We start from the raw sequence: 22,062 nt of genomic DNA on the forward strand, positions 1-22,062 counted from the left end.
AAAGAAGAAAATTGTACAAAAATGGTTTCATTAAAACAATTTAAATAAAAAGATTAATTATTTTTTACAACAACAACAACAACATAATTGTGGAAGTATTTAATGATTCTTCCACTTAAAATGTCCAGAGCTTCAAGAAACGCTACTGCATTTTTTAACAAGAACAAGATTAGATTTATTTTAAACAAAAAGAACAAAAAAAAAAAAAAAAAGAAGAAGAAGAAGAACAGAACAAGTTGAAGTAGTTCTTTCGAGCTGTGAAAGAAATATTAAATCTTTTTTTTTTTTTTTTTGTGTGTGTGTGTGTGTGTGTGTGTGTGTTAAGTTCTTTCTGGTCAGATTACATAGTTAGTAGTGTAACAGTAGTACCCACACAATTACCTGCATTTGAATAAGCCAGAAAATAATTATAATATAAATATTTATTTTTTATAACAAAAATATTTTGTACGCTGGTCTAAAGTAGAGAAATTTAAGTTTATAAGTTTATATTTCTTTTTTATACTCATTTATTTCTTAATAATAATTACAGCATTTAAAGTTTTGAATTGCTCATATTTTGATACAATTCATTCATGTTACAGCTTATTGAAGCAAAATTGCTTTAACGAAAGAAATTTCGTTGCTAATGCAAGTTTATAGTTGATTTTCATATATTATAGAAAGTTGCGTGAAAAAGTCGCCGAAATTGCGAGACTGTAATTATATCGTTGGGGAACCTATTGCCTTTATTAACTTAAGTCATAAATAATTCTCTATTGTGCAATATTGAAGGAAATGCTGAAATGATCTTTAATCTTATATAAATCATTTCCATAAAATAATGATTTAAAGCAGGAAGACTGCTTTTTAAAGAATAACGAAGTACGGAAAGGAAAGGAAAAAGGAATTATATATTCCTTACATAAATAATCTTGTACAAAAAAAATTCCATTCTCTTTTGTGAAAATATTTCGAGGAAATTGCATGTCGATATTAGCATATTCTGAAACAATCGATTATAATTATCTTTAGAAGCTAACAGCAGGCTGTCAGCAAGTTCTTTTACAGACAGTAGTGTTAAAATTAATCACAAAAACCTGATACTTCGATAAGTTATGCCATTACTGGCCAGGAAAAAAAGTGTCGATCATTGGTTCACTTGAATAATTTTGAATATTACTATAAATTAAAAATGTGTCATAACTTTCAATTAATCAGAATTCAAAGATGCCACATATGCATACATATAACAAAATTTTGCAAATAAATAGTCAAAAATAGGATAATTGGGAATTTAAATTCAATTTCTTTTTCCACTGGAGGGTATGATTTGTACACAGGGAGAACCGATGGAATGCGTCTATTTACTTCGAGACACAAGAGAAAAGTGTGTGAAATTTTTCCCTTAGTGCTTTTACTAAGATATTCTTATTGGGATTTGACATATGCCGATTTAAGAAAGGGAATCTTAGATATCTTTGAAAGAAATGTCTTAGGCGTTAGAAATTTTTATTTATTTCATTTGCAGTGTAAGAATTAAAGAATCAGAAATTTTTAAAACGCATTTTTGAAATAATTAAATAAAAAAAGTGGTTCTAAATTAGGAAATAAGATAAAATTTTAGAATAAAATAGTATGTGCTGTTAAGAGATAACATAGCATACATGTACTTAAGGAATTCGTTAGAGAAGCAGAAGCACTTTCTAGCTATTAAAAAGTATAATTTTTGTTTTGCACAAACGTTTAAATTTCAGATAGAATGGGCCCTCATAGACTATCTCATGTAGAGTAAAACCTCGATGAGCCAAACTCGGGTCACTCGAAATCCAGGTTATGTAAAATGCCTCTTAAATCGCAAATCCAGAAGTAATGTATTGGAAGCAAATAATTGTTATTTTAGGTTCCTCTAAGATTTGTTAAATTATGATATGAGCCAACGTCTACTGACGTCTTTTTAATAAATAGATGGAGAACGATTGCTGCTCGAAAACGTTTCGAAGAGCTCAAGAAACAAGCAAAAAATTGCGGAATTTTTTGAAGGATTAATTTATACTCTATAAATAATTACTAAGTTATATATTGATGAACCTACTGTTATTATAAAAATGTAATTTTAAATTTAAAAAGAACGTAAATGTAACTTACAAAGAGAAGTACGAATTCATTCTACATTTAAAACTTTTCAAAATTACATACTATTATTTGATGCAAAATTGCAATGGAAGTTCATAGCTTAACTGAAGAAAGCGGACCCCACCGCCACCCCTTCTTTAGCTTGATGAACTGCGTATCCCCTTAACATGGAAAAATTTAAACTTTGCTTTACACTGATGCGAATCCAGGATGAATTTTGAAAAAGAATAGATTCATTTTCTTAGATATTTATCAATACAAAATTTAAAAGCAAATAGGCATAATTTAAAAATTGTATTTTCAAGAACTTTGATAAAAATCTCGAGGCTGAATATTTTGATTTTCTCTTTTAATATAAGATTGTGAAAAAAAAATTATTATTTTAGTTTTTTTAAAAATAATTTGTTTCTTAAAACGACAATTTTTTTTGCGTTCACTATGTTTATATATTTGTCTTTGCTCATTATTAAAAATTCAATATTATCATTAAGATATTTTGATATAGACAATGCCATTTCACTTAACCCTTCAAGTATGGAATTAAAATCGGAAGCTGATACTGGAGAGCAGTAGGTTAACAAGTGTTAAAAATAAGAAACTGTGACAGGAAGAAAATGTTTTTTTGTGGAATAAGGAGTAACAAGTACGTGTTTCTCAAAAACAAATCGTAATCATCATACAATGCAGAAACGAAAATGTCATTATCATGGGCCAACATGCAAAGAGTAGCAGAACTGAATCCACATGAATGAGCAGCAAATACTCCATTAACAACAAGAAACATTGTGGGAAAATTCAGAGATTCGCTCAAAAGTATATCGCCTATTCATTGAACAATCTGTCTCGATAAGCATTGCGAAAAGATGAAAAAAAAAGTTAAAATATATCAATTACTATGAACTTATTTTAAGTGTAAGTAAACGCCAAAACTAGAATAGTTATTGATAAAATTTAAATTCCGCAAAAATTTTAATTTATATTTTATGCGGTTGATCTCAAACTATCTACTACAGACATTACAAAATATTCCAATGCAAAAATACTTTGCCACCATATTTGATTTCTTTTATAATTCTCCAGCCATAAATATAAGAAGATGGCAGTAAGCCAAAACTATATTTTTATTGAAACGTTTTATGGAGGGACATGGGAGGATTTGTACTGAAAAAACTCCATGCTCACTTTTAATCTCCAAAGATTGAAAATATATAACTGATTTCAGAAATCTAATTGCCTAAAACGCTTTCGTATGTGGCACAGAAATCACTTTTATTATGTATTGCCTAATGGCAACACTCAAGCGTAAACAAATCACTATACAAACTTTTTAAACTGCTTCGTTAAGAGCACTGTTTTTTATAATTGCACTTAATTTAACGCTTCGCTAATTTATAGAGTTGTAAAACATTATTAGAAATGGTCTGGATATAGCCCGTTATGTCACGAAAAACTCCATTCTAAAGAAAAAATTATATAAAAGAAATCGAGAAATAGTCATCAAACATAAAGTTCAATGAAAGGCGAAAATAGGCTTAATAGTTCATTACGCCTAGCCAGGTAATTGCTATGCCTACCTATGAAAATTTATAGTCCTATCTTCCAAAACCATTTATCCCACAAAAAATTTTTTTGCTTTATCTTGGATCCCCGAAAATTACACTTTTAATGACCATTTCATTTCAGTATATTTTTCTTTGTTTTTTAAATAAATTTTTAAATTTATTTTAATGCATAATCTGTTACAATTTTTTAGTATTATGATGAAATTTAAACTCATTCATCAAAACATTCAGTCGTATGCATCTGTAAATATTAAAATTAGAATTAAAAAATTACTTTCTTTGGACAGTAGTTCCGAAGTAGAATTTCCCCTTCTGATTCTATTGTGTAATATATGCACTTTTAATTTACAGCCATTATAATTGAAAGCAAATTCATAAATTAAATTCATGTTTTTCATTCATAACAAATCAAAACTTGAAAGGATAAAAAGAATCCTATTAATCATTTAAAAATCTAAAAAGTCAAGAATCGTCTCCAAAAGCGACTAACATATAATATTAGTCGCCTTTATCATTTGTGATTAATTTTAAAAAGTTGAAAGCTCATAAATCAATTGAATTTGTTGTTGACAGGCACACCTTAATACCAAATTACAATATTTACAAACATTATGCGCGTGTTAAAACTCATTTTTATTTATTTTTGCACGACATATTTTAAATAGGCCGCTTTTAAAGAACAATGCCATTTATATTTTCATGGCATGTAATATTTTCTCTAAACTCTATTTTAAGAAAATTAAAATGAAAATAAGTTGATGATAATTATTAAACCTCCAGACACATTTTATATTAATTTTTATTTCATTTCATTCAGAATTATCTGTCTGGAGATTACAAATTTGTGATTATAAACATCAATGGTTATCGCATTACAACACATTCGATTCATTATCAGAAAACAAATGTTATAAGAAACAAATATTTTTATGCTGTTTTTTAATAAAAAATAGCCCATTCTTTTTGCATATAACACATTTTACATCGGATAAAATATTTACTTGCAAAAAATTCTCTTTATTTACAACTTAAATTTCGACTGTTTTCGCTGTCGACAATGTCTCAGCTCACAGCTAAACGAGAACATATATTTTTTTCAGCTTATATCATGAAATGGTGAAAAAACGTTTATTATCTATGGAAAAAATTGATAAGAACAAATACTCATCCACCTTTCCTTTCGCTGATAAATTCGAACCCATAGAGATATGACTTGCACGTGTCACCTACATTCATTGGCACATCAATACATCTCCTATAAATTAGTACTCGAGTTTTTGTATTCAAATAGTTTTAAATAATAAAATACGCATCACATCAATACTTATATACGTAAAAGAATGTTATTTTTTAAAAATTAAAATCTATAATTAAATATCTTATTTTTTTACAAAAAATTTTGAATATCAAGCACTTAGGCAACTTTGGTTCTAAAATGATTTTAAATCAGAAACTTTGATTATTGTTTAAATGGCTGATTATGAATCTTCTATATTTAAGAAATTAGTTTAATTATTATACATAGCCTAAAAGAACAAATTCCTAGTAAAAAAAATCCTTTTTATGATATTACAATTGTTGTTTATTGCTGTTGAACATTTTTTAAAAGAAGATTTTTGAAAAATAAAAAATAAAAATTGTTTCAAATAGAAATATCAGTTAGTATCGAAAAAAATATTCATTTTATTTTCTCGTCTATGATACATAACAGAGAAAACAACGTAAATACCAAAATATTCTACGATGAAAGTTAAATTTTGGATCCGAGTTCAAAACATCGAGTCTTGGAATTTATCTATGTGTGTTGTTCAAAAGAATTCTCACAATAATAAAATAGTTCTATATAAATAGTTTTAAACGAAAAAAAAAAGCATTGGAAAAATTGCTTCCATTTCATTTGTTGAAATGGGCATTTAATTTTATTGACTTTGTCCACTATATTTAAGTTTGGTTTCGAGATAAATGAAATTGAACTAATTTGAAAGGATACAAGGCAAACAAAAAAAAAAATAATATACATGAAGGTTTTAGAAATGCTTATATAAAAAATGTAAATTCGGTGTATCTATCGATTTTCTTGTGAATGTGGATTTTTGGGTGTTTTCTTTCCTAAAAGCCGAATCTATAATACAGATAAACGCTATTGCTGACAAGAATGTATACCAAATATCATTTATCCAAGATATTGCATTTTAGATGCAACGCTTCCACGTACATACAAACATACAGATAGTTAAAAAATCAATCATTTGAAGAATTGAGATGAAAATTCAATATAGATCTACAAGTTTAATAAAAAGATTATATGCTTAATTGTAACTATCTAGCTATTTGCATTTTTGAATTGTCGTTTATATAGACAAGAAAGGACAAGTTTGGTTTGCTTTAATTCAGTTGTATTAACATCCCTTTTTAAAGCAACACTAGGGCTACTTTGGGACGGACCTCGTAATTTTGAACCGCGATCAGATGATTTCCGCACCACACCAGCGAGAGGACGTTTAGCCCCGTTGAATTTAATGTGCACCAAATTCGCTAACACAATGGTTATTTGGTGGAATCGGGGCTCGAACCTGAAACCCCCCGGTTCCGAAGCCAAGACCTTGTCACCAGGTAACCGCAAGCCTGATGAAGGACAAAGAAATATTTCTTGCGAATGGATTTCGTTTAAGATATGATAAAAAATTTGCAAATTTGGTGAAAAAGCCACGCATCAAATTCCATGCCCGTAATGAGTTGCATTTTTGAGCTATCGTGTTCACAATCAAACTTTTTCGGACTCTGTGAGGCCTGAAACGTAAAGATTCGTTAAAATCAGAATTGTTAAATTTGTTAAAATTATTGTACTCGTTAAAAGTTTTTAATGATTACAATGATTTCTCTTTGTATATGAAAAGGAAAAAAAATTATTATAGCTGTACTGTTTATCTTTGTAAGCAAGAAAAGAACGTGCCGATTTATGCATGTTTTAAAAACAAATGTTCTACTCAACAACTTTTTTAAAATATAATGAGCTATTTGTTTCGATTGACTAGATTTGTTGCCATTTTGAACGCAGTTCTGTTTTATACATTATTGAGTCACATTTTACAGACTTTCTCAAAATTAGATGTAATCTATTTCAGAAAAAAAGAAAAGAAAAGGCTTAGCGGAAATGTCTCCTTTCAAAATGACGATTTGCTTGTATGATTTGTTTTGTTCTATAAACCAGCGCAAGAAAATTTCCAAAACTTCCTCGCATACTCTCTGATAATTATGATATCCCTGAGAACGCTTGACATGTCGTACATATTAAATATTAATCTTCGGTACGAATGTACAGTTTTTACTGAATTTATCGTGTGGTCCTTGGCTAGTTTCTTGGCGATTAACCAAACAGACTTTCCGAAATGAAAAACCAGACAGAGTGGTCTCTCCAAAGCATTCTCGCATACTCTCAAATAAACATGTCATTCCATACTCCCCACAAAAACTTGTGAACCTTGGATAAGGCAGAGAGCAGCACCTTGCATAGCATTAGTGCGCAATAATAACAAAATACTAAACTGCGGCGTGAATTTGTCATTTTTAATGAATCCATTGTATCATCCTTAATGAGTGTTTTGACATTTAATCCCTCGAATGAGAATGATAGCAATAAGAAAATCTAATTTGTGTTTTAGACTTTTCTTTCCCTAATCAATTGAAAACAAAATCTAATAAAATCAATATCTACACTTTTAGTAACAAAATCACACACTATATTTGATATATTATTTATGTCACTACATTTTTTTTGAGTTATCGTGTTTACATGCTTCAGAATATACAAATAGACAGACGTTCAACTTTTGCTTCAATTTGGTTCAAAATTTGATAGGTATCCATACTATAAATCTATGTACTGAATTTTATCTATCTAGTTCTATTCGTTTTGTGGTTTTCGTGGTAACTTATTAAGCACACCCAGACAGACAGACTTTTTGAATAGATTTTTCTCCAAATTTGTCAGATATCTATAGATTTGCTGCTAAGACCATATACAGAATTTCCTCCATCTAGATCAAAGCACTTTTGAATTATCTTTATCATAGTCAGGCAGAAGGACAGACAGAATGCATTTCCAAAAATGCGTTTTTCGAAAAGGAGGTCTGAAACATGGAGATTCGTCAAAATCTCGAATTCGAATTTTTTTAACGATTACAATACTTTTCTATACTTGACATACGAATAAGTAAGAAATACTTTATCGGGATGTCTCTTTTCAAAATGGAGAGTTGCTTGTATGATTTCTTTAGTTCAAAAAGAAAATGAACATATCTGAAAAGACACATTGATGGAGAACAACTGAAACTTACCCAAAGATGTGCTAGCGAGTTCACTTTCATGGTCTTCTCGATTTTATCATCAGAAATTTCAAGAAATCTTTTTCCTGAAACTATGGCCGCGTTGTTCACCAGAATATCCACCTTGCCAACTTCTTCCCTGATGATCCTGGCTACTTGATACACCCTCTCCCGATCCGAGACATCACACTCGTAGATGAAAGTTCGGGAACTCCGATCCAAGAGTTTCTCTGTGTTGATCAGAGAGCTTCTGTTGACGTCGATCATTATAAGACAAACAGAATGCTTCGAGAATTCGATGGCCATTTGCCGGCCAAGACCGCTTCCAGCCCCAGTGATCAGGACATTTTGTCCACTGACGCTCTTCTTGCGCCTAAACCAACTTGGAGTTAAAAAATGCACCAATTCCTCTAAGCATCCAAGTAAAAAATCGGGTATTAAGGTAAATATTAAGAAAATCACAGAAATCATTTTAAATCGCCTACTTTTAACGAACGAAGTCAAATCGTTCAAAAATGACAGGATTTCTTACTTGATTCTGATAAGTGAAAATTCGATCAGAATTTTAAAGAGAAGCATCGAGTAGTTATCAGATAGTTTTATCAAACTCATAACAAGTTGCGATGACAAAAAGATTTTTTTTTAGAAAATTATCGGCAGCAGTCGATGAGTTCAAAAAACATTTGTGGAAGAATGCGAGAGATAATAATTTAAAATTAGTTGTGATTCAAAAATACGAAAGATAGTAGAGCCAGACAGAAGAAATTCACTCGATAACATTAAATATATATTTCGCCTCTTGAGTGGAGTGATCATGAGTGAGACGCGAGAGTTCAGAGTCACGGTTCACTGAGACAGTCACGGCTTTTTCTTATTTATACGATTTTTTTTTTTAAAAAAAAGGGCTCTAGATTTGTCGCATACTTGAATAGAAAATGCTTAATTAAAAAAGCAATTAAAACAATTAATTAAAAAATGATTAAACAGGTGGTTAACAATTAAAACAATTAAAAAATGATTAAACAAAAGCAGTGGAAGTATTCATTTTTATTTCTCTCGTATACTATCGCAGAATGTCACGTTATTTTCTTCATCCTCTTATACTAGTTATAAAGTTGAATGTGTGTGTGTGTGTGTGTGTGTGTGTGTGTGTGTGTGTGTGTGTGTGTGTGTGTGTGTGTGTGTGTGCGTGCGTGCGTGCGTGCGTGCGGGCGCGTGTGGGCGCACTCTACAGACCGGATCGCTTGGCCGAGAGCTTAAAATTTGACACGTGCATACCTTCAAAATGTGCACCTCGGAGCAATTTTTTAAAATTTTTAATTAGAATTTTAATTAAATAAAAATTAAGCTGAATTTGGTATTGGTTCGCGATAGCTCCTGAAAAATTTAATATACAAAAATAAATTTTGCTCCATTCCAAAATGAGAAAAAAAAATATTTTTAGTGGAACCAATTTAATAATCACGGACATTTTTTTTTTTAATTTTGGCAATTTTTAAAAATATTTTTTTTAGTAATTTTCATTAATAGATTACATTGTTGCCCCAAAGTTCACATTATTTTCTACTATCTGATCGCGTATTTATTCCCATTGCTGACAGTTAAAAAAAAGAGAACGATTTTGTTTAATATCACTGTAATGTACGGAACGAATAAAAAAGTGAAGCTACAACACCACAAAATTTATAAAATAGATGAACCTCAAATTTATGTTTGTAGTAGCACCATGGGGTCATTGAAATGGTTTCCATCAAAAAAGGTTCATTTGTACAAAATAAACAGAACTTAAATAAGATCATTAAAATCAGATAATTTGGCGGAATCATGAACATGAAGTTACATCTAAACGATTTATCCTGAAACAAATATTACCAATACACTCGGCAAGCCAACGGGTCGCCTGAGGTGATTAGCAGTATAACAAAGAAAAATGAATATGGATTTTGGATATCTTTCTTTCAAACAGTTGGACAAAAAAAGTTAATACAAAACTACTACAACATTGCTGACAAGGCCACGTGCTAAATTTCGTATGTCTAGTTTTCTCTTTCACATACAGAAAAATATGCAGACCGATAGATAATCAATTCGTTGTCGGATTGGGTTCAAGAATTGAAATATATCTATCATTTTAATGATAAATCTATATGATATCATTTCATCGAGTTTTATGAGACATCTCATAAAAGTTATCGTATCGGACGAACAGACAAACTCTCCTCTAACGAACCTCTTATAAAATCTAATATATATATATATATATATATATATATATATATATATATAGCTCAAAAATTGGCCTAGTTATTTATTTTCAAATGACAGCAGACAAATGCAAACAAACTGTCGTACGAATATTGCAGACTACTTCATTAAACGCTTTTGCACCTACACTTAATTCAATCGCTTAGCTAATTAATGGAGCAACAAAATATTATTATAAATGCTCAGAAAAGGATTCGCAGTGTCACCGAAACTTCCATTCAACCAGAGGAAAGAGATGTAAACCAAATCAAAATTCTAATAACAAACAAAAAACTTAATTCAATGTGAAATTATTGTTACATCATAAAAATATGTTATTTCATTCAATATGATGTTATTTCATAAAATAACTAAGAATTTTATGAAATAACTGAATTATACACTTAAATAGTAGCATATGCGCATTTAAGTTTGTCTTTGTAATTTTTTACAAACTGATTTCATTTATATATTTCAATTTTTTTTAATATATATATATACAAGGGGAAATTTTAATAAATGCATTCCCTATTAATAGTTTAACAGCCAGAAAAGTCAGAAATATTTTGGGCGAACAAGCTGCTCGCCAAAGGCGGCTAGTTTGAAAACAATCTGCTAACTTTGAGAAGAAAGAACTATTTCATACTCGTAACTTGCCGCATTTTTCAGTTAATTGTGTTCATAGCGATACAGAGAAACATAATTATATTATATTATATTTATATATATATATATATATATATATATATATATATATATATTTACGAATTTAGCAAGGTTAGAAAAACATTCTTAGATCAATCAGCATCTCCAAGTCAAATTATTCGACGATTACAATATTTTCTCCTTTAAAATTTTTCTACTTTTTTCCATTACAATTCGCACATGAGAAAGTTCAAAGAATTCTCCATCCTAGTATTTGCTGCGCATGAAAAATAATCAGCCTGTTTTAATGAACTGTAGAAACTGAGGATCGTATTTCTTTTCAATATTTAAAGAAGCCGATAACATTTTGTATTCTATCATTAGTTGCTAATTGTAAAAATACGATGGGTTCTGCACAAGCGCATTATGTTACGTCTAGAGTAGGGATTGCAATACCGGTATACCGGGATACCGAATACCGGTATTTTGAGCCATTTTTATAATTTTGTAATACCGGTATTCACAAGTTTAAATACCGTTTTTTCGGTATTTACTAGAAATTTTTTAAATTGTCTCCACTATATGTTCAGGGATCGCCAACATAGCAAAATAGTATACGTTTTTCTTTTTATGTCTGTCTAACGGGCGAAATTAATTAGACTGTGAATACAGAGTTGCATCGTATAATCAAGAGAAGTGATAAAATACTGTTTGACAAAGGATTGTAAAACCCTCTGCGCTTTTGAATATGCGTTAGGATGGGTTTAATTCTGAAAAATAGGGGTGAGAGGAAAGATGAAAGGTGAAGATGTTTACATTTAACAATGAAGACTCACGGTTTTATGAGACGCAAATATTACAGATAATTAGTAATACAGAATGTCTTACTGTATTTACATAATTATAATGATTTTAAAAATGAAAATGAAAAAGAAGAAAAGAGGCTAACCAATTTAAATCTGATCAAGTTTATAGTAAATTTTCTTTAAATTTTTCACCCAGAAACCTATCCACTTTCAGAAGAATTCGGCACAATTTTGGAAGCTTGTGATGACACTAATATCGATAGTGAAAAGGAATTGTCTCTTGAACAAAAATTAGAATTAGAGAAAAATAATAATAATAATAATAATAAATTCAACAAACCAAAATACAATACAGAAATCAGCTATATCCAAAACCATCCGACGAGAAATCGATTTATTTGAAGATGAGGGATTTAGATGTAAATACTTGAAAAAAGTATATCGCACATTGCTAACAATACCACCAACTAGCGTAGATGCCGAAACAGCGTTTTCGAAAACTGGTAATTTTTGCACAAAATTACGTTCTAGGCTTAATGGCAGTATAGTTGATGCATTATTTTTTTTTTAAGATCACATTTCAAAAATTTGTACCACAGACTGAATAGTGATATTTACACTTTTTTGTGATTTAAATAAATAAGATGTTCCTTTACTTTTTTGTGATTCTTTATATACTGTTATAATTTATAAGTTGCAAATTATTTTTTGTAATATTTACACTCTCTAATAAAACGGACAAATAAAACAAAGAAACACTTGTGTTTTCTTTCTTTTTCAAAAATTTATAATACCGGTATCCCGGTATTAAGATCTAAAAAATACCGAATACCGTATTGAACTTTTGGTTCGATATTGCAATCCCTAGTCTAGAGAGGTACGTTAAATCTAAAAAGTGTACATTATGTGAAAATGGCATTGTGTTAATATTAAAGGTACTTTATTATATGGCAGAGTCATAACATAAATTATAAACCATCTAAAATGGTCTCCCCAAAACTTTCTCGTATATTCTCTAATAAAGATGAATTTGTGTCTTGGATGCATTTTTCCGAACCAAATGAAACTAAAATTTGACACAGAAATACAATTGCAGTCTCAAAATCACATACCAAATTTGATATATTTAAGTCACTGCGTATTTGAGCTATCGCATTTACATGCTTCTGAAAATAAATGTTCAACCCTTGGCTCAATATTTGGCAGGTGTCTGCATTATAAATGTAGAATCTGTGTACCGAATTTTATACACCTAGCTGAAATCGTTTTGTAATTATAGTGTTCTTTTGAAATGACAGTGTCGAACAGCCGGACATACAGACTTCCTCTGAATGAATTTTGCAAATCTGTGTGGTTTTGAAATTTGGTGCAAAGACAATACACTAAATTTTATCCGTCTAGCTCAAAGCATTTTCGAGTTATCGTGTTCATAAACAAACAGCCATAAACCCAAAAATGAATTTTTCTAACTCACAGATGTCTAAAAACAAGATGCTTTAAAATCTTAAGTTCGAATTTTTCAATGATTACAATACAACGTTTACGAGAAAAAAAAAATATGCTGTCAATTTGGTAGGATTATAAAGGAATTCTGCCATTTGAACTTTTAATAAGAAACCAAGCCATTTATTAAAGCGTTTACATTCTACAATTCACCAAATTGAGAGATCCAATTGAAGAAAAGCAGCCAGAGCCGACCAGTCGTAAAATGTTACTTTCCAACACAATGCTGCAAAACCGCATTTATTTTTTCATCACTCTCTAAAAATTTTTGGAACTATATTGAGATATGTTGTCACATCCACCGTCTAGCCCTGATTTTGCACTTTCAGATTTACATTTATTTCGTTCAATACAGAACTCCTTAAATGATAGAATTTTTAACGACGCTGATGATATTGAATTCAATTTTTTGCTGACATAAAATCGGAAGTTTTATGAACACTGAATTAGGACACTGTCCGAAGGTAGACAAACAGTCATCGACAAAAATGGACAGCATCTAATTTAAAAAAAATAATTTTCCTTCTTATTTAAAAAACTTAATCACTTAGTTTCCAACCCAATAAATAATCTCGACGGTATCTACAAATATACTTCAAAAGTATCTAAAAAAATTTCCATGATAATTCTATCTATTTTTTTATTTTATAGTTTAGACGTTCATCGACCATAACATAGAAAAATGGAGCAAGAAAAAACCCATTTTTACTTCATCTTTTAATTAAAAAATATTATCTATTTAATTGGGATAATTATGTTTGCAACATTTTTACTCTAATTCACATAATTTTTTACAAAATATTTTTAATTTAAATTACATTAACCTGCAGAAAAACAATTTACTTGAAGTTTTTAACTTCGCAAGTAATCCGGCAATGTATAAATAAAATAAAATGAGATATTTTCCTAGGAAATAAGAAGCAACGCTCAGGTAACCGAATATGATAAAAAATTATGTTTTCATTTAAACCTCGTTTAAAAATATCTGTGTCAATATAGCATTTTTTTTACGGTTTTTTTCTTAGTAAAAAGAAGGAAAGTGAGAATATTTTTAAAACAAATATATCTGTACACTGACAAATTTGATACAGATATACAATTTTAGTATAAGAATTCAGTGCCAAATCTCAACCATCTAATTCCTTGCAATTTTAAATTATCATACTCTTTTATTACTAAAAAACAAATCCATTCACATAATATCAAAAATAATTTTTTCTCTGTCTTATATAAGTCTAAAATATAAGAATACATCAACTTCTTGATGATGGTGACTTTTTTTTATTTACTAACACTATATTTTCTCTTATGTGAGCAGAAACCAGCCGGAATGCTGGAACTTCCTTGTTCTTGTTATCCTAGTTTAGTTTAGTTATATTAGCGTTTTTAAGGCAACCCTGAAGCTATTTTATTACCCTAGAGATGTTAAATCCATGTACCGAATTTCATCTATCTAGTTCTCTTCATTTTGTAATTATCGTGTAAACTTATATTCAAAAATCCGGACAGACAAACTTCCTGTGAACTGATTTTGTACAAAATTTGATAGAAACTGCAAATTTGACTTAAAGACAATATGACAAATTTCATTCATCTAGCTCTAAGCGTGCTTGAGTTTGTCACAGGCATATAGACAGACAGACATTTTCCACAATTTTGTTTTCGAACTGACATGCGAAGATTCGAAAAAATCTCGAGTTCGAATTTTTTGACGATTACAATACTTTCTCGATACTTCGTATGCGAAAAAAAAGAAAAGAAAAACGGTTCAACAAGGAATTGTAGTCGATTATTTATATACAGAAAGGCATCTTCAAATGGCTTTCAATAATGAATAATATTTGTATAAAATCATATTCGATTTTCGTGATAAAAAAAGCCATTTTTTACTTTTATCTGTTTTTCATTGTAGAACAAACCACAAAAATCTTAATTTTCCTCATAAGTAACTTTTCTATTCATTTAGATGCGCTCTTAGCATCTGATCTTTGTGTAAATAGATGGAACATTTGCTACCCTAAGAAATTTGTTAAGCACTTAATGAAATATTAATGAATAGAAAGAGCATGAAAAAGGCGTAAAACAGGTAAAACGGGTAATAAAAAATTTTTGTATTATTCTCCCTCGATTTTAGGTTCAATATTTGTAATTTTATGTTTCTAATAAATTTTCCTTTTATTAGTAGTAAAAAATTTTTATCCGTTATTAAAAGCCTTTGACAGATACATTTTGTAGCTTAAAGGAATGTTGGTAAAATGACAATAAAAAAATGGAATTTCCATTTTTACATTCTGTTTACAAGATATGTTCTTATAAGTGAATAAAATAGCAATGAAATATTATGTTAGATAAAGTGATAAGATAACAATAGAATTGTGTGCGCATGTTTTATTAGCTCTTTTTTTTTTTTTTTTTTCCAAAAGTATGTTCTTTTTCCTGGTTCTCTTGTAATCTTTAAACGTTTTATACATTCTAAATTTTGTGAAAATGCATATAATTTACAAAAAGGAATTCTATTACACTGTAAAATAAATACAGGTATTATGTTTCGATTTTATCTGCTACTGAGAATTAGTTTTTATTTAGAATACCATAACTGAATTCACACGCAAAAATATTTCCTGAAAATAAAGTTTTAAATAAAATAGCAAATTAAACTCCAAATTTTCTCAAGGTTTAAGAAAAATTAAGTAAATAAAAGTAGCTCATGAAATTCATAAAAAATGTTAAGTTCTGTTTAAAAATAAAAATATAATATAAACGACATTTTGACGATATTTAATTAAAAAAATTCCAACGTATCTGCCTGTAAAATGTCATAGAAGTAATATATATAACGATGCGATCCACTGTCATTCGAAGAACAGTATGGTTTTGTATTTCTTTTCCTTCATATACGCATATACACAGAGAGAATTATTTGAAAGACATCGTTTAATATTAAAGAAATATGTTGAAGAAAACTAATACAATAGTATATTTAAGTCAGATTTTTGTAGCAAAACCAAGGTGGAAAAAATTTTATTCGAAAAAATTATATGCTATCCTTTTAGATTAGCCATCTAATTGAAAATATATCCAGCGTTTATGCGGAAAATCAATGTCCTCAATCCCTACTAATAATAAAAGCCAATGTGTAAAAGCCAATCTATGTGTTTCGCTCTATTCATTTAAACCATTGGACCTAAAGCTACTAAATTTTATAAAGATATTCCTTGGAAAATGAAAGTGTGTACCTAAAGAATTTTTTTATATTTTTATTAATTAAAAACTAGACAAAATGTTGGTGTTTTTCACTGATGACATCCGGAAATAAATTCGTACAAAAATATTTTTTGTAACATCTGAAAATACAAAACATTATCTTTTTAATCATACTAAGTTAATTGTCGTTCAGATCTTTTTGTCAATTCTGCCAATCTTTTCCAATATATTTTTACACAATATTTGCGACAGTATTTTTCCTTGTAGCAATAAAATTTAACTCATTTTCAATGTTTGAAACAAATATTTAATCACATTTTTTCCGCTGTTGTAAACTAAAGATTCTAACATTCTCTTTTTTTTTTTTTTTTTTTTACTATCTTTGATAATGTTACAGTGTTTACTCCCTTATTTTATCAAATTTTTATGGTCGATAGTAATTATGCCAATTAATGTATTAAATAATATATATTATACACGATCAGATTATGCTTACATTTCTTTATTTTTCTTAACATCATATCTCAGTATAGCTAAACTACTGTTTGACTTACGCATATTGTAGCGAAAATTGCTCGTTCCGACCAAGCGCCGATGGCTCAGCCGGCTGAACGACGCATTTCATAGCGGAGCGGAAGGTGGCGGGTTCAAATACAACCGATGCAAACAGTTAAAAATTGATTTTTAATTTCAATTTGCTTTATGTCAGACTTATGCAAATTTATGTTAATTATTCTAATATGTTATTTATGTAAATTCCTAATTTTCTGCGGGACTTCTTTTCTGCGGGCCTTCAAATTCTAGAAGGTTCTTGAACTGTATATAAGTAGTTTCACAATCGATTAGATTGTTATTAAAAAAGCTCTGAACATCCCCCCAATCAAACAATTCATCCTCAAACAAGCCCAAAACTTCTATGGAAACATCATAAATATCGACAACCCCACCCTAAGTAACCTACCGACATATGATATAAACGACACCTGCAACAAACGCAGACCTCGCTGTGCCCTTGCAATTTAAATTGCAGACAAATAATACATACCCCCCCCCCTTTTTTCCCCACACACAAGAAAACAATACTTCCAAACTAAAATAAACCATGTATGATGCACTGTAATTACTAAGGTCAGTTTCATATCACTCCAAAGTTAACCATTTTTAGATTTACGGATGGTGGGGCCTGCTGCCCCAATGAGCCGTAATCCCTCTCAACAATTCAGATTGCTATTAAACTCTTCAGTTGATCTTGAGTGTGTTCATTTCTATTGGACTTACTACATTCACTTTATCTACGTGACAATATAAAACAACATACCCCTTTGATAATGAAATCAACTACACTTTTTACATGAGAAATATTCAGTCCTTAAAATTACACAGCCGAATAAAAGAATAAGCAATTATCAAATAGCTTATTTTTTGGACATGTAACATGATTATATAAGGCTAATAATAATGTAAAGATAATGAAACAATACGGCTTACATATCTATTACAATATGATGTTTGTAAATTATGAAAATTTATTTACGCATAATAGATTTTAAACCAAACACTATCCGATTAACAAGTTGGTTGCAGAAGACAACTAGTATAACAATAACTATCATATTTGAAAAAGGAAATAAATGTTATGTTCCTCAAGTTAAATAATACCGCTTTCGCAAATATTGCACGAGCTTGTGTCATTTTGACAAAACAGCAGGATTGTGTGGGCCTTTTTTTAATTGAAAATAATTTAATATTTTTATTTGTATTATTACATTTGTATTCATACACAAAATTATTATATTTGTATGCATACTAAACTGTACAATATTTTATTTTTTTAACAAAATTTATGTAAATCTACATAACTTAATACAAGGAATGTGGGAAAAAAATCTAGAAATACCATTTTCAATTTCATTTGATACAAAACGAATAAATTTTTTTAAAAAAATCTTAATCTTTATACCAAAGTAATTTCCTTATTCAAATCAAAATTGTAGCAGATAAATAGCTTTATTAATTAGACACTAAGTTATTCAGAATTAATTGAAAAAAGATAAAAAGGCTTTCAATGCAAAAATGACTCCCTCCACCATCAAGTTTGAATACATGTGAGCAAATTCAGTAATTAAAGTAGAACTTCATTTATCCGAACTCCAATTACATGGATTGCTTGGAGAAAAAAGAAATCCATAAACAAAATCTTTCCGCGTAAAAACGATGGAAGACAGAAAACAATAGACTTTGATTTATAAATTCAAGCAGTGGTATTTTAATACAGAATTTAAGTACACAAAATGCAAAAGAAAAACATTATTGAAACCATTTAATATGTTCTACAAAACAGGTTGTTGGACTTAAAACAATTAAATTTGAGACATAGTTATTTATTGAGTAGTTAATACTCATTTTTTCCAAAATTTTAAATAGGTATTTATTTAAAAATTAATCAAAATGTTATTTTTTTCACTAAGTTCGTAGCATATTATTACAAAAAAAAAAAACTATTTTTAAAGCAATTTAAAATTCAGAAAATACGTTTTTCAATTATACATTTTTATTTCCATATAATTTTTTCCTCTAATTTCAATAAATTAAAAAAATATTTTTGATTACATTTTACATCAATATTTTTCATTGTCAGCAGCATTTTTTTGCGTGCACTTTATTGTTTCTACATATTGAAAAGTAAATTTTAAAAATAAAATAAGAGAGTCTAGCTTAAAGTATTATCATATGACGATATTTCAGATTAGGAATTCTACTTTCCTTTTTAAAAAAAATTTTAAAAAATAACGTTTTTCTCGTTTGTTATTTGGATCGAGTCTCGTCTAATCCCAGGTAATCGGAACAAACGATATTATATCATATACATAGTTTTTTTAATTTTTAAAAATATTCATGTAGCATCTACTTACCCAAAAATGCGCCAAAGTGTTGATTTCCATTATCCTTTGTATACTGTCGTCAGATAATTCAAGGAACCTCTTGCCATTCACAATACCGGCATTGTTTACCAAAATGTCCACTTTACCAACTTCGACTCCAATTCGTTTTGCAACTTCATAAACTTTCTGTCTATTGGAAACATCACACTCGTAAACGAACGCTTTGGATAAAGGACTCACTAAATTCTTCGTTTCATTCAGACCATTTTTGTTTATATCAACCAGAACAACAGTGGCGTGCAGTTTGGAAAATTCTACGGCCAACAACCGCCCGATACCGCTGCCTGCACCGGTTATCAGAACAACTTGATCAGAAATATCTTTTCTCTGCTTTCGTAAAAAACGACTGGGAATCAGCAATTTCATTAAACCTACTAAATATCCATGCACAGCTAAATGAAATGCTGACATCACAGCAAGAAATACCTCAAACTCCTTTGGAATTTTCATTTTTACCACTAACGTTCAATGGGTGCTGGATGACAACGATTTATCTGTAGGTTATTTATTACCCAGGAAGTCCTTCTTATTGACAGTTTTTGATAATAAAATTCTCGCAAATAACAATTTCTTGTATAGAAAGCCTTTGCTCTTGCAGATACTAAAGAAATTTTTTTGTCACGGGTACCTTTTAACGGTTATATCTTTATTGTCGATTCAGTTTTGATGGCAGAGTTCTTAGGAAGCAATTTTTTAAAAAATAAAAGCACCAAACCTTTTTGTTTATTCCATTATCACATGGACTTTCAGCATTCTAATTTTAAAGGAGAATACCTTCGGATTTTAGTTTTCTGCACTTTGATGTGACGATCTTCTTATGAGCCGGTTCAACAAACTAAATTATTTTTGATAACTATGATAGCACCAAGTTGTCTTTGCTCCTGTGTATTCTCTTGTTACGTTATATATTGTAAAATCTTAGTTATCTGTTTCTTACAAACTTTAGTGGTAACAAGTAAAATTCAGAGAACTATTATAAATTTCTTCTGCAGTCAGGTTTCAAAATTTTGATGAAATGCGAGTTTATAAGCATCGATGGCACTCTATGAAGACGGTCCAAATGCGGTCATCAGGCTCTTACCCAGTCCCACAGCCGCCGAAACGGTCGAACAGTTGCCGAAAAACAATTCAAGATGCCCAATAGGCAACCTATGAATTGAAGCTTGCCCTCCGATACGAACCAGAGACAACAATCAAAGATATCCATTTGGATGGTTATGGATTATGCGTTCTTTTCTTTTTTTCCTCCTACCACGAAATTGGTTCACGACTTCCGCAACTGATTAGGGATCTCGAGCTATTTTACGATTATTATATGTAAAATTCCAGCTATTGTGACAACAAAGGAATCTTGACGAAAGTTAGGGACGATGACAACTAGCCCTTTCTCCAGAGCGTCTGCTCAGTGAATAATCGCTGGTAGTTATATCCGAGGCGACCTTGTACGACTTCCTTGAGGCGAATAGCAAGAATTGAGCAAAAAAATTCCTCCAATAATAGCCTGTTTAGCCGGTGATGCAAAAGTTACCCTTCCTTAGGTCAACTGAAAGGGTTTCCTACTCTTCTATTTTTCTCCCAGCCGATAAGTGCTGTCCTCTTCAGTGAAAATTGAATTGGGTCTGTGATTTGAATGGTCACGTGAAGTCAGGATTGAGGAAAAATTTTGTGTCTTTTGTGAAAGAAGGGATCTTATTATATCGTGCTAGGAAGTGATTTAAGGTGGTTTTACAACAAAGGCACCTGAGATTTTGAAAACAATGGGGAATCTTAATGGATGGGAGCTGCGCGTGCTTAGGTTAAATCTAGTCTTGATTGTTCTGATGCGTGACGGAGAATGCTTCGGAACGTCGCAAATACCGTTTTTAATGAAATGGATGGATTTGTAAGAATACATAAAATAATAATTCAATATATTTATAAAAAAACTTTAGTTTTATCCTTGTGCTTCTCACTAGCAGGTTTCGTTGTATACGTTCTCTGAAGTAAATTCCTTGAATCGTGTATATATATATATAATTTTCTCGTGTATGAAAAAAATTATCGTAATAGTGAAAAAAATCGAAACTTATTTGATGAATCTCCACGTTTCAACCTAAATCAGAATAAAAAATACATTTTTACTTTTCGAATGCAAATTCTAGAGAAAGTATTTTAATCATCAAAAAATTTTAACGCGAGATTTTGACGAATTTAAACGTTGAGTCCTCCCTGACGTCGACAAAAGCTTTTTTCTGATCATTATGTCTATCTGTCGGTCAGTTCGTCTGTCTGTGATAAAGACAACTCAAAAATGCTTTAAACTAAACGGATGAAATTTGGTACATACTTTACGCCAAATTTGTAGATTTCTATTAAATGTTGAAAAAAATCCGTTCAAAGGAAGTCCGGTTGTTCGAATATAAATGAATACAATAATTTCAAAACAAAGATAGCTAGGGGTAGATAAAATTTAACATCTACAGCGCAAATATCTATCGAATTTTGAACCAACTCGAACAAGAAGCTGACTGTCTGTCGATGTGTACTTTCAGAAATATATAACCCCGATAAATCAAAAACGCGTGTCATCAAGAAATCTATTCAGATGTATAAGAAGACAAGAATTAGTTTTCAAACAGGGAACTTAATCGAGCGGAAAATTAGGCTTAACCATCACCAATTGGGTAATCGTTATGACACAACTATGAAAACGATTTTCATATCTTCCAAAAATTAT

General features: G+C 30.0%; 1 protein-coding gene across 2 annotated transcripts in view; it reads right to left on the bottom strand.

The window, feature by feature from the left end:
* Positions 1-20,806, bottom strand: part of LOC129972465 (short-chain dehydrogenase/reductase family 16C member 6-like) — a 38,301-nt gene extending 17,495 nt beyond the window's left edge. Inside the window, exon 1 of one of the 2 annotated variants that reach the window (XM_056086608.1) lies at positions 19,317-20,806. In XM_056086608.1, the coding sequence (XP_055942583.1) occupies positions 19,317-19,796 (480 nt within the window). In that variant the 5' untranslated portion in view covers positions 19,797-20,806. Of the gene's footprint in view, positions 1-8,014; positions 8,549-19,316 lie in introns of those variants that run through there. The other variant, XM_056086609.1, reaches the window with a different exon arrangement.
* Positions 20,807-22,062: the final 1,256 nt, after the last annotated feature.

The sequence above is a fragment of the Argiope bruennichi genome, chromosome 6 (genome assembly GCF_947563725.1).
Source record: "Argiope bruennichi chromosome 6, qqArgBrue1.1, whole genome shotgun sequence".
Classification (NCBI taxonomy): domain Eukaryota; kingdom Metazoa; phylum Arthropoda; class Arachnida; order Araneae; family Araneidae; genus Argiope; species Argiope bruennichi.